This window comes from Caloenas nicobarica, chromosome 11, assembly GCF_036013445.1.
Source record: "Caloenas nicobarica isolate bCalNic1 chromosome 11, bCalNic1.hap1, whole genome shotgun sequence".
In the NCBI taxonomy this organism is placed as follows: Eukaryota; Metazoa; Chordata; class Aves; order Columbiformes; family Columbidae; genus Caloenas; species Caloenas nicobarica.
In genome coordinates this window covers 6,079,916-6,093,830 of record NC_088255.1, presented here as the reverse complement: position 1 = coordinate 6,093,830, position 13,915 = coordinate 6,079,916, and the positions used below count along the sequence as shown (strand labels likewise).

Here is a 13,915-nt window from a genome sequence, read left to right as displayed (position 1 = left end):
TGATGCTTGAGCTGTTTATCCTACACATAAAGTGGGAGTGGTAGTCACACGATAGTCCAGACCCTTTTTTGGCTTGAATCTAAGACAAGGTATTCAGTAGCCATTTGAATTTTAGTTTGTAATCAGTTTTGTTTGTATTTGTGGGGTGAGTGGGTTGGTTGGTTGTGGTTTGGTTTTTGGTTTGGTTTGGGTTTTTTTGTGGTTTTTTTTTTTTTTTTTTTAATTTGACATGAAATTATATGCTTTTACACCAGAACTGAGCACTTGTCTCTGTACAGCTCTTTGCTTTAAAACAGCGGTTCTCACTTAGGTATCATGCAGAGGATAAGGTGTCAAAATATAGATAGTTTAAAAATGTATCCTAGTAAGAGCTGCTAAATTCATCTTCATCACTGTGAGCCCTCGGCTTTCTGACATTCCTGTCATCTGTGACAATAAATCAGGAGAATTTATCATAGATTTATCGTGTTTAATGTAGGACCATTTCGATTTCCCTTTACTCCTGCCAGTTTTCAAAAAGCTGGTGTTTAGATATATGGCTTAACTGAACTGTAGTATATACCAAATGTATGTGACTCATCCTAAAGCACTCTAGCTTCATAGTTAGCTCTCACCAGAGAGTTTGGATGCAATGCCACGAGTTTAAGAACATCTGTCTTCATTATAGAAGAAGTTGGATTCCATGGGTTCCAAGAGGCGAAGAGCTACCTCGCCTTCCAGCAGCGTCAGCGGAGGAGACTTTGATGACAGCCACCACTCCACAAACATACCAGGCCCAAGCAGAAAGAGGAGGAGACTTTCCAATCTCCCGACTGTAGATCCTGTTAGTACCTTCTTATTATGCACAATTTTTGGGGGGAGGATACTGTATCCCTGTATTGGAGGTGCTGGATTGTAAAATGGATGATCATATGTAGTACATATGCATTGGCCCTGAATCTGTTGCTAAGCCTAGGCTTTGTTTAGGATCTTGTTCAGCTTTGGCTTGTTCTTGTCTCCCTGGTTTTATCTTTTTCTTTCCCATTTTCCTTTTGCTGCTTTTCTTTTTTTGCTGATGATTTTAGCAGATGGAAGGATGTTGGAGAAGGAGCTGAAATCATAAGCTGCAGAAGTTGAGAGCTGTGTCTGAATAGCAAATTCAGAGAGAGATAAGTGGGGAACAGCACAGGCAGTGATTGCTGAAGTGTATGATGTTTGTGTTATGCCTTTGAATTAACAGTCTAATTTTAATTAATTGCAGGGCAGAAGAACCCCTGTCGTTTTAGATGTATCTAACTCAGAGAGAATTGTACTGAATTAATTTACATTTTAGGAGTTTTGCTTAGAATTAGCATTGAAAGAAAGCTCCTTATGTTCAAAAAAATAAAGTAAAATTCTTGTCAGGTATTGTTCTAATGTATGAGATCCACCAATTTCTTCACACTTCTGCTTTAGAGCATGCTGGGCATTGGCAGCTTGTCTTTCCTATTGTAAACAGGCTTTGATTTGTTATCTCCTTCAAATTTTCTCCTATTTCATTGCTTTATTGTTCTTGCATTTTAGATTGCTGTATGCCATGAACTTTACAACACCATCAGAGATTACAAAGATGAACAGGGCAGGCTCCTTTGTGAGCTTTTCATTAGGGCACCGAAGCGAAGGTAAGATCGTGGTTATGGTTAAGGCTTGAAGCTGAGATTTAATCAGGAAGTAAGTGGATATTGAGGAATACTTCAGCATTAATAGCTATCAAAAATTTAAGCTGAATTTCTCGTAGTTTCACATGAGCGTTTGATCTGAGTGTTTGATGCAATTATTCAATGAGACATGCTAATGTTGGTGCCCAATTTCAGTCAAAAAAGGATATACTGAATTGATATAAAATGTTTCCTGTGACATTTGCTTAAAATGTCTATGTCTTTGACTATAAAATATTCCACATAAGGGCTGGAATGTAATACCAAGGGCATATCTTGGGAAGATTATTGGAAGTGACCCTTGAAAATGCAGTAAGTAGAAACTGAATTCTATCTTAAACTCGGAAATGTGAGGATGGCAGCAGAACGTATAATAAAGTAAGCCTACAGGTGATGCACTGCCCAGATCTTTTATTAATAGCTGTAACAAAAATATACTGGAAGTTTCTTTGTTCTATTTAGTCATAGACACGTACAAACTTTAGTGCTGTGGCTTTGGTTTTACTTCTTGGAATTCAATGCCTGTTTTTGTCATTGCAACAGAAATCAGCCAGATTATTATGAAGTGGTTTCTCAGCCAATCGATTTAATGAAAATCCAACAAAAGCTAAAGATGGAGGAATATGACGATGTGAATGTGCTGACTGCTGATTTTCAGCTTCTTTTTAACAACGCAAAGGCTTACTATAAGGTGAGGAAAATACATAAAAAGGCTCAAATTCATTATAAAAGTGGTAGACATATGTTCAAATTCTTCCTTAGTTTGGCCAAAAAACTTTTCAGTTTAGCCTTTATTATTGGTAGGAGAAAAGCATACTTTGCAGTTATTTGCATATATTTCTGTAAGGTTGATCATGTCTTTGTAAGATGTTCTCCTATAGCAATTTTTCTGTTGAAAACTATAGAATAATGTGAGGAAGGGTCTTCATGTAGTTTTCTAAAAGAAATAGAAAGCGAAAGTAAGAGATGTAAACTGAGAAAAATATTGTTCTATCAAAGCCTTCCCATTTTAAAACACACTCTGTGTCACCAGAAAGATAACTTTTATTCCCAAAAGAAAGAGTTTATAAATAACAGCAAGCATACAGTAGGAGTGTTGAATCTTTCTATTCCATTGTCCGCTTAATAATATGAAAAAAAGACCTGTTGATTATCATGGTCAGTGATGATAGATTGTAAGTGTATGTGAAGATGTATTTCATCAAGAGTGAAACCCTCATGTCCATTCCACCACACTGGGTACATGCTTTATTTTAAATGGTAATATTGCAGTTGCTGTAAGAAAGTGGGAAAAAATTGGATTCATCTTGTTTAATGGAAGGCTATGTTAAATACATAAAACAGAACTTGTATGTAGTGACTGAGACAATATGGCAAAACTAAGCCTGCTAATGTTACCTCCCATGTATCTTTGACTTTGGAGATGATCCAAATGACTGCTTTCTCAATAACCCAACCAGTGTAACCAGGTGACATTCAGAAAAGCAATGTTTATTTTGTTTTCATTTGTGTGTGTGTGTAGCTTTTTGAAAAACAGTCAGATTTATGGATTAATGCATTTACACATTCTAGTTACAGTAGGGAAAGTACAGAGATTACCAAATTCATTGTGTACTCCTGAAGCTTTGCAGGGCACTCGCCCATTAATGTTGCCTTTTTCATGGTTTCAATGTGAGGGAGGAGGACTTGGTGGCATGAAAGAAGGATTAGAGTTTTACAAAATGTATGCTGCCTTTGTCTACAGAATAGTGGACTCAAAATTATGCCTGTATTCGTAAAAATCTTGCATGTAGAATAGAACTAGGTAGTCATCATTCCACGATGAGGGAATGTTGATGTTTCCAGAGAAATATGGAGCTATGAGCTGGAGGTGTGGCACACAAACATAACCTCGTCTTTTTTCATCTTTTACCTTACCCACACAGTTCCAATGATGCACATAAAACAGGGATGGCCGATTCATTGTCGAGGTCTTTATTGCAGCAGGTGTTTTATTGGCAGTGCTAGATCAGCGTGGAAACCTTTTTTTTTTTTAGTATTTCAATTCAAGTCTTACATTTTTGAGCATCTTACGTTAATATAGAAAGAAGGAGACTAGTGGAGCAGAATACACTTTAAATCTGTTTTTCATAATTAGCACCTGGTCTAGCATCCTGAGAATATTTAAGCCTGATAAGGTAAGTCTAAGAATAGTTCTCATGTTGGTTTCTCATTTGTATTACAAGCTGTCAGAGCTTGAGAGAGTGAAGTAAGCAGAATGTCATCAGCAGTAATAAGGCGACATGTCTGCAGGAATGCCTGAAATAGAGGTTAAGTGACAGAGGAAAGGGAAAGAAAAATACTTAAGAGTGGAAAGGCCGTCTTTTCTCTGGATAATGTTCTTAAGGAACAATGTTAATAGGCACATCCTTGTCTGCCACTACCAACTCTGTATCTACGAAACTTAATTTGCTGACTAATGCTTCTGGTTCTTCCAAAAAATATACCCAGATGTGTACCCAGGTGGTAGCATCTTGTCAAGTTCTTTGGAATTTCACAGTTAATGCTGAGCGTAAATCATTGCAGTGCTTTCAGAGATACTGGCTCATTTATTGGCATTCTTGTTCTGTAGAAGTTAATTTTCAAGTGCCACACAATGGCAGCAGTATTGGCTTAAATCACATTTCTGTCATACTGATATTTAGTCTGTTTAAATATCAGTAGTGTTATGCTTCAACAAAACCTAATGGTTTCTCCAGATTCATCTAACAAGCTTGTCCAAGCCTCAACCCAAGTAATTTTATTGCTATGTTTTCTGAAATATTTCGATGCTTCGGAATGATAGAGGTGATATTTTCTAGTACTTTTAGTGATTCTTAACATCTCTGTTGAAGAACAACTGAAGCAGGAGTTTCCCAGGTTTTCTGTTATTTATTTATACATTTAATACCTTTCAACTAATAATTTGTAGGTTTCCCACAGATAAGAATGATTTAAATTTAAGTAGAATGCTTGATTTGTTTTTGCAGCCTGATTCTCCTGAATATAAAGCTGCCTGCAAATTATGGGAGTTGTATTTACGCACAAAAAATGAATTTGTTCAAAAAGGTGACGCTGAGGAGGAAGATGAAGATGAGGAAGGACATGACAATCAAGGCGCAAATTCTGAATTAGTAAGTGTGGGCATGACCACTGCAGTTGGAGGTGGCCATGGCTCTGTGTGTCAGCTGACTCTGAGAGAGACATTGGCCTCTGTGTGAAAAAGCATTTAGTCTTTTCCTAGTTAAATTATAACCCAAAAGGTATTTCTTAAACAAGTTTATTAGGTTTCTTATACAAGTTTATTAGTAATAATTTCACAGCACTGTATGTGTGTTTCACTTTTGCATAGCAAAAAAAAGTTACGAGGTTTTCTGATACGGATAAAACATGGTTCTGGTTTAATTGAAACTAATACGACATGTGCTTGGTATCGCGCCAGCACTGAGATTTGATGCAGGCCTGCCAGCTGCATGTCTGCTGACATCGTTTTCCAGCGAGTCCCATTCAGGTAGTGCAGCTCTTCCTGCAGTGTTTTAGAAGCCAGATATGATGACAGGAAGTTTGGGCTGGTCTGGTTTTTGTGATGTTTGGATGCATGTTTTCACTAATGTTGACAACCAAGTCTGTCCTAACAATACGTAGTACTTGTCTGACAGTCTACGGTCTAAATGTGAAATTAAAGTTTTGTCATGTGCTTTACCTAAATGCATAAACAATGTTGTTTTCAAAAGTTGCATCCATGTTTTATAGCTGATTTTTTTTTTTCTGGTTTTGAAAAGTAAATTAATGCATTTCAGTGCAACTTGAACCACTCCACTGTGGCTGCTATTAAAACTTGTGGTTTCATTTCTTACATTAGTCATCTCCAGGTTACCTGAAGGAAATTCTTGAACAGCTTCTTGAAGCTGTAGCTGTTGCCACAAACCCATCAGGACGCCTCATAAGTGAACTGTTTCAGAAACTTCCTTCTAAAGTGGTGGGTATTTTAATAATATTGGTTGTGTTCCAAGTTGGAGACCTGGGCGCTTATATAACTGATGTTATACGCTGCGATGGACATGCTCAGTTACTGTCTCATCAGTGGCAACTCCAGCTGCTTTTAGAGCTTCCCTGCTTTGCTCCAACTGACTCATTCCCAGCCCTTCATTGCAGATTAGGGCTTGCCCTGTTCTTCCAGTTTTGTTAACTGGGGTTTTTTTGGTGCAGAGTTTTTCGTCTTTTTAAATATGCCTAATTTCACTGTTCTGTTTTAGGGTGTGGTGTAACAAGTTTAACCAGCAAAATAAATACTCTGAAGACCATCACCACATGTTTGGCTTTCAGACAGAACTGTTCTTTTATGACAATTTATTGATGAATTCCAGTTCGTTGTATCTGCCTCATGATCTGGCTTGCCCAAATTGAAGCCTAGTGCTATGTTTATGAAGCTTACACTGTTCTTATCTGCAATTAATTTAATAGCTCATTTTATGAGGCATTGGAACAATAGCTTTGTGACTGTTTATAGTAATGTATACATTACTTTTGTTTTCCAGCAATATCCAGATTATTATGCGATAATAAAGGAGCCCATAGATCTTAAAACTATTGCCCAAAGGATACAGGTACAGTATGAGTATACGTCATGGTATAGACTTATTTAACAGTAAAATTATTAGAAGCTAGAGTTTATGGTGGTAGGAAAGGCAATGTGTTTTTCCCCTGCTACTTAAAAATATGAATGCTCTGCTGTTTTAATGGTCTGTCCTGGGTTAATGCTGGAGAAGTAGGTGTGTTGAAGATCAAGCCTTCCTGTGTAACCTCATCTAGGTGCTCCTGCTCCGGCGGGGGGATTGGACTAGATGATCTTTCGAGGTCCCTTTCAATCCCTGACATTCTGCGATTCTGTGATTCTATGATTCTGTGATTGTGTACTGTGATGTGCTGGCACTGAGCTTGAATATCTTGGGTTCCTTGCTGTTGAATGGTTTAAAGTAGTGCCTTGGCAAGTATTGCTGGTGTAAAACATTGAGGTATTGAAGCTTGGTCATGCATTATCACCTACTTTTGTTCTGGTGCTGTAAATAGATGTTTTGTACTGATGCATTTTTCATCATGTGCCTCCAGTAATTTGAAATGTTGTTCTGTTATTCTAGCTTTTTGTATACTAGTGAGGGATAGCACATAGGTTAATAGAACTACAGAATAAAGGTAAAATAACATTTTGTCAGAACCCTTCAAAATGAAGATAATCTGATGTATTATTTTTTTCAGTCTTTTACTTAGTGTTCGTTAACTCTATAAGGATTTAGAACTTGTGTTTGTTACTTTTTTTTATTGCTGCCTTTTCCAGATACTTACCTGCTCTCTTCATAAATATGTTCTCGTTTTTCTATAAATATTCTCTTTATTCTGTATGAATTCCCTTTGCTTTTCACTATTCACTTAGTTCTCGTGCTATCTGAAGGCTGCCACCTTAACCAGTTCTGTTTTTTGTTACGTAGAATGGAACTTATAAAAGCATTCATGCAATGGCCAAGGATATAGATCTTCTGGCAAAGAATGCCAAAACCTACAATGAGCCTGGATCACAAGTATTCAAGGTTAGTTTCAGTTGTTCATAGTTTGGTTTGAGCTCAGATTTTCTTTACTACTTTCTGTGCCGACTGATCCTTTAATGAATCTTTAGCATGAGGCCCTATGGACTGTTCGCATTTCTAAAAAAAATAGCCATTAGTGGCTTTTCCTTTTTCATATTGTTTTTAGTATGATTGGGGTATATGTAATTTTTTCTTGAGTTATATGATTTTTTTCTAACTAAATTTTATCTCGGGGTATGAGTTGTGTGGCTTCTTTGGAGGCATGGAGGATCCTTGTGATTAAAGTTGAAATGGCTGAAACCACAGGTTCAAGTGATAGGGGTAGTACTCAGCTGTTATCTCTTTCCAGATGGCAGGAACTGCTTGTGGTTTTCATCATAAGCTTGAAAACTGGAGTCATGCCTTATTTGTGTAGTTTTTGAAGATCCTTTTAGCTGTATTTTTATGACCAAGTTGCATCTCCTATCTTTTTCGTACTTAGTGCACCAACATTTTGTGTACAAATTACCATGTTGCTGTTTCAAGGTACTCCGGAATTAAGAGAATTTCAGTGGTAAATTATTCCTTTATGTGTTCAGTTTTTTAAGGGCTTCATAGTAAGAAGCTTTGTATATGTGTGATGTTATTACGTAAGTGGTTCTTGGACTTTTCCAATTGCACTTCTGTTCGGATTGTAGTTTCAGTTCCTAGCAACATTACTCACACTTGTATCCTCACTCCAAACTTGTAATCTCTATTTTGTGAACTGTTCCTCTGAGTATCAAGTCCACGGGTATAGAATGAGTGAGAGCAAGCATTGTAAAACTCCATAATCGTAGTAAGTTTTTGATTGCAAAGTCACAGAAACTCATTGGCCTGTTCAGTTCAAAGTGGTATTTGTGTATATTTGCAAATTGTAGGTAGTTTGAAGCTACTCAGCTATTCTGTTCAGTTTTTACAGGCCACCATGCATGTATTTCAGGCAGTGTATTTCTGTGCTTCATTTCTGATGCAAAATTGTTTTATATCAAAATGTAAACGCTGCTTCATTTTTGTTTTAGATTTTTAGATAGATGGATATACCTGCTGAGTATAACATTCTTCACTTTCAACATTAAACAAAAAATTCTTTTAATTGACAGGATGCAAATGCAATTAAAAAAATATTTAATATGAAAAAGGCTGAAATTGAACACAGTGAGTTGGCCAAGTCAAGTCTCCGAATCAGGTACTGAAAGTAGAATTCTTCTTATAAACTCATATAAAAATCTTTATAGACATCCCCTTAATTTTACTGTGGGAAATAATTGCTTGAAAACTTAGTTTATTGTTGCTTTGTAAGTTATAAATTGTAGAATAGTTTTTGGAAGGAAACTTAATTTAAATACTTCTGTAGTGAAATATTTCATTGTGAAAAACTGTCAGTGCATCTTTTATAACTTAAGCTATAGCCAGCTTCCACCATATGTGTTTGTAAGTTAATAACAGAAAAGGACTAGTGAGGAACAAGGTGCATTGTTGTGCTTTGCTTTACCAAAAATGCTGGATATCCTTGAACCTTGTTAGGAGCTGAAACGTAAGAGCTCAGAGTTAATTAGGTAGAGGCAGAAACATAGGAACAAAACCTCAGGCAAAAGGTATTTAGAGGGAAGTACACATTATATAAACTCTTGCTCAAAACTCCATTTCTAGCTATGAAAAGAGGCACAGGGCACTGAAGATCTGAAGTTTTTAATCAGTGAAACATAGATTTAGTCTTGAACAGGCAGGTATAAAACACTTGATAGCTCTACTTGTTTGATGGAATTATTTTATTTAGGAAACATAATTTTCTTCCTGTGAAAAATCCATGGTGTACAGAGGAGTGATGTGATCATTTTAGATGTTTCTTATCTGAAATGCAATTAGACTTATTCTCGTATAAACCTTTTACTTGTGAGTAGCACTCAAAAGTAGGTTTAGATATTATTTGCCAGTAGAACTGTGTCGTTTATCTAAAAAAGTAAAGCAACATATTGCAAGTGACCCAAGGAGTTAGCAAACTTTTTACAAGGTGAACTGTATGTATTATGTATTTGAGCTGTTTAGTGGAATTTGACGCTGGAAAATAACTGCTGTCATTTCCTGCAAAGGTTTGTATGCTACGACTGAAAACATTAGCACTCACTTTACTGAAAGGCAGTTTAAATTTTTTTGTTGTCTGAAAAATGTGTAGATGGTGTCAGTTTTAAAAGTGTTGCCTAGGATTATTATGTGTGAAAGAAATGGAAGTTACCTGATTTTTACTATTTGATGCCTTGAGATAGTCAACATACGGTGGTTTTTTTCTGGTTGATTTGTTCAATGTTAGTGTGCTTCCCATGTTTGGGTGCATCATTGTTGGAGCACTTAAAAAAATAAAGGCAGAAACAGTGTCAGGGAGTAATTCCTGACACATAGTTTAATAATTTTCCTTCTTAAAAGCATGTGTAGTGCCAGAAGACTTTGATTCTACAGCCACTGAATGTACATATGTGTTTGCAGTAACTGGAATTACATATAGGCATTGAAGTTTTATATTTAGATCACAACTTTTATTTTTCTCACTGTCTTGGCCATTGGTGAAGCTCGGGGTATCACGTGTGTCATGTTTAATTTGAGGCTTAACCGTTTTTCTTCAAAATAAAGCTGTTTGCATAAGAAGGGATGACAGATAAATCACACTGATATTTGTTAGTTGAATTCCTCTCTTGCACTGCCAACCCATGTCCACTTCTCAGCTATTTTATTCTAGATGTTCTCTTATGTACTGTGTTCTCAACAGACCTGCAAATCCTGAAGTAATCTGAATGTCAGGATAATTGACAGCTCCCTTCTTTGTTTCTCTAACTTGCAAAAAAAATTATAATGCTTGAAGCACAGGCTCCAATAATATTGGGCTGAATGCAAAAAAATGAGGTGAGAGAAAAGTATCATGAAAACCAAGCCTTTCACCTGCTGTTTTGCATTTCACTGGTTCTTTTTTTTTTAATCGAACCATTGTTCTTTTTTGTTTCTTTCTGCTGAATTTGCGTCACAGAATGGTTATTTTTTATTTAATGTCCTAACTGCTTAGCTGTCTCAAAGCGGGGTCTCCTTTACCTGTTGCTGATTTTGTTACAATACCACCATAAGTTCATTTAAAGTTAATTTACTGTATTTTTATTGTGAATTTACATCTGTCATTGGTGCATCAGGTTCAAATCCATCACAGTGCTACTAACCTAAGTTCTACAGACATGTTGCTGCTGTGCCCAAAATCACACTTTTCTATGGCAGAGTTCGTTGTATCCTTTGTCCTACTAAGTTGCTCTTTGTTGGTGCATTTAACTGTCCTCCCTTAAATAAAGTGGCAAAATAAAGTTGCTTGACAATACATTCTGTCAAGCAACTTGACAGTGATTTTGTTAATATTGATAAAACACGATTGGATCTGTACAATGAGCTTTACCTGGGTGCTGAGGAACGTTTTGTTGGCTGCTTTCACTGCTATTGTAGGCTGAGCTGCGTGTGTAGCTATTAATCCTAAACCTGGATGTTACCTTCCTCTGACTTCATAAACAAAATTGATATTAATGCTGAGGCACTAAATGAATCTTAGTATTACTTCTAGCTTTAAAGCATTTTGTATCTGTCTCTGAACCTTTTGGCTGATCTGTCACAGTAGTTCTGTAAAAAGCTTTATCCTTGCTGCGTCTTTTCTTGGGTCTAAGGTGGGCCTCTTTTTTTCCCCTTTCCTTGGCTTGGCTCTTCTGCCTTAAGGACTCCATCAAATTTGACTGCTTCCAAGCTGACAGGTCCTTCCTCACAGGGTAAAGGCAGTGTTGGTGATGAGAGAAATTCTTCTAACAAATATTACCGGTAAGTAAAATTGTGGAGTTGGAGGAAAAGCTGGGTTGTCAACATATGGAAAAGCTTTTTTTTTTTTTTTTAAATTGAGAGTGCTCTTCAGTATTGACTCAAATACTTTTGAGATTCAAATATATTACAGTCAAATATCTATTAAGTATGATTAATAAGTTGCTTTGCTGTAATTACTCTTCCATGTTTGATTTTATATTTAACGTTTCAAAACACCTGTTGTGAAATACTCTATATGCAATTATTTTCTTAGAAATGATCTGAAGAACGGTATCTTAAACTTCATTATGAAATAGAGCAGGTGAAAAATAACATGGAAATGTGTTGTAAACCTAGGAAAGTCATAGTTTGAGACTAAAAAGAAATGACAAGTAGGACTAAATAATTAAGAGATGGATGGTGGAAACCAGTGAAGCCTGTAAAAGGAAAGTATTGCATTTGGGATGCATTTATGGCAAACTTGCTGGGTAGACTGGATCACTGGAGGCTTTCTGGTTTGTTCCTCCATCCATCAGTTGAGAATTTTGGTAACAGCAGGGGTCTCGTGTCTCCAGTCTGTGGGTTACTGTCTGGAAGCAGTGCTGCTGCCGGCTGATTCCCTGCCTGTGTGCTCCAAACCCACGGCTTGGCACCGCAGCTGCAAGGGTCTCTGAGGGACTTAGCATTTGTACCGAGTTGATGGCATTTCAAGCAACCCGTCTGCTTTTTCCAGTCTTAGTTGCTCCCGCAGGGCAAGGCTGAGCCCATTGCTAGAGATGCCTAAAGAGCCGACCTAGTGAAAAAGCAGAGATTGTCAGGTGTAGCCTATGGTGTAGGCATGAAATCCTGTGCCCCAGGTTCGGGACCAAAGGGAGGAAGAGAGGGATGCTGAAGAAGTCTTTGTGGGTGCTGATTTACTCCAACTAGAAAGCAGAGGAAGCTGCTTCGCACACAGGCACTGTGTGTGCTGAAAATGCCTCGGGCGCGGTTGGGAAATGGGGCAAGGTACCCTTTACACCTTGCAGCGTACTCAGTTCCTTTCTGTACATGAATCCCTGGAAAACAGGATCAATTAACAAAGTTATTAATTGGGAAAGACTTGTTGTCATCCCTCTTCTCCCCCAGTAATTCAAATACTCAAGTGTTCAAGATAGGACAGAAGATAGCTAGCTTGAGCTCTAGCTTTCTGATTTTGTGACCAGTTTTTCAGTTGGATGGACACCTCTTAAAATAAGAGGCAGACTGATGGATTATTAGTGGTTTCGCTTGTTAAGGGCTCCAGTCTTTTCTTGCACAGTCATGTCTGTATTGCTGATAATGTAGGCAGCTCTCATGAGCTTCACTTGTTTACTGACATGCTCTTGGTGACTGTTAATGGTTAACATGATAACCCTTTTTTTTTTTTTTTTCAATTTTGCACTTTTATCTTTTACTTTTTCTCTTTATAGTAACAAAAGATCAGCCCAAGGGGATCGTTTATCAGCAATAACCATGGCATTGCAATATGGATCAGAAAGTGATGAGGATGCAGCTTTGGCTGGTAGGAACTGAAATGCAGTTTCTCATTTTATTTTTCTTTAATTAAAATGTCTGGTAAAAGCAAAACTGTAGAGCTCCTGATAAATTAAATTATCTTTATTTGAAACATATTTTGCAGTGTTTCCAAACTCAGGATGTAATTGCGTTAAATCTAATCCCTCTTTCCTCTAAGTACAAATTTATAAAGGTACAGCTGGTAAGACAGGATAGACCAAACCTGCTTGTGTGTTTCGAATTTAGTGTGTGAGTTTCCAAGTACACTTATCCAAGTTTTAGGAAACTGCGTTGTTTTTATTCCTTCTGATATGAAACAGAAGAGGAGACACTGGATAAGACACTGGGTGCTCCTTGCGGTAAGAGAGATTTACGGTGCTGCAGTTGTTTGAGAGAAATCTCCCTCATGCTCACTTGTTCTCTCTGGTGCCATTGGTACTTACCAGGTTTTATTTCTTTAAGGTGAAAATAATCTACATGAGATATAAGGGTAGATAAATGTTAGACCTTAATTTAGAAATATCTGGTCCAGCCTAGTGGTAATGCAATGCTGCATGCAGGTTTATGTTCAAACAAAAGCACACAGAAAGGCATGCCTTCATACAGCATCCTTAGTGTCAGAATAAGTGTGCTTTAGCATTACACTATAAGCATGTATGCCGTAGTATATGCATTGTATCAGATATTTCAGTGTTGATCATAAGTTCTTATAGGTTGTCTTTTAAGTTAGCCTGTCTTCATAGTTACATTCTCAGTAACTTCTTTGCATTCATCTCAGAGCAGATTTCCAAAATATTTTTGTACATATACCGTTGTTTTATTTTTTCTTTACATTATTTCTGCATTGGTGTGAAATGATGCATCGCTTCAATATGTATTTTTGTGGTATTTATTTCACACCTGATAATTGAATTGTACTCACCACTGTTTTCCAGTGGATGGATAGAATTTTTTTGCATCATCTTAGATTTTGCTGCAAGCAAAAGTATTTTTCTTCCTGATTAGCCCAGAGTTCAGTTGTTGCTTTAGAGCAGCTACTTTCTGGGAGGTGCGAGGAGTATTTATTAGCTTGGTTCAGTGTGATTGTTAGTTGCCATTTTTGCAAATCGTAATTCTGTAAACATGGATAGCTTTTTATGTCTTTGTGATATAAATTCTTGGAGTGATTTTAACAGCTTTCAGGTGCCACCTTTACTACGGACATTATTGTAATTTTCATGGGGCCTTGCGTAGGCATCTGAGATTTTTGCCTTGCTGCTGTTGAAGCTC

The 13,915-nt window shown here is 37.1% G+C and overlaps 1 protein-coding gene across 10 annotated transcripts in view; it reads left to right on the top strand.

The window, feature by feature from the left end:
- Positions 1-13,915, top strand: part of PBRM1 (polybromo 1) — a 66,676-nt gene that overhangs the window by 3,344 nt on the left and 49,417 nt on the right. For 5 of the 10 annotated variants that reach the window (XM_065642805.1, XM_065642803.1, XM_065642801.1 and 2 more), the window contains 10 exons: positions 668-823; positions 1,543-1,640; positions 2,220-2,367; positions 4,685-4,828; positions 5,557-5,673; positions 6,233-6,301; positions 7,181-7,279; positions 8,398-8,483; positions 11,036-11,134; positions 12,562-12,653. In XM_065642805.1, coding sequence (XP_065498877.1) covers positions 668-823; positions 1,543-1,640; positions 2,220-2,367; positions 4,685-4,828; positions 5,557-5,673; positions 6,233-6,301; positions 7,181-7,279; positions 8,398-8,483; positions 11,036-11,134; positions 12,562-12,653 — 1,108 coding nt within the window. The remainder of the gene's footprint in view (positions 1-667; positions 824-1,542; positions 1,641-2,219; positions 2,368-4,684; positions 4,829-5,556; positions 5,674-6,232; positions 6,302-7,180; positions 7,280-8,397; positions 8,484-11,035; positions 11,135-12,561; positions 12,654-13,915) is intronic. The other 5 variants (XM_065642802.1, XM_065642798.1, XM_065642799.1 and 2 more) reach the window with 2 other exon arrangements.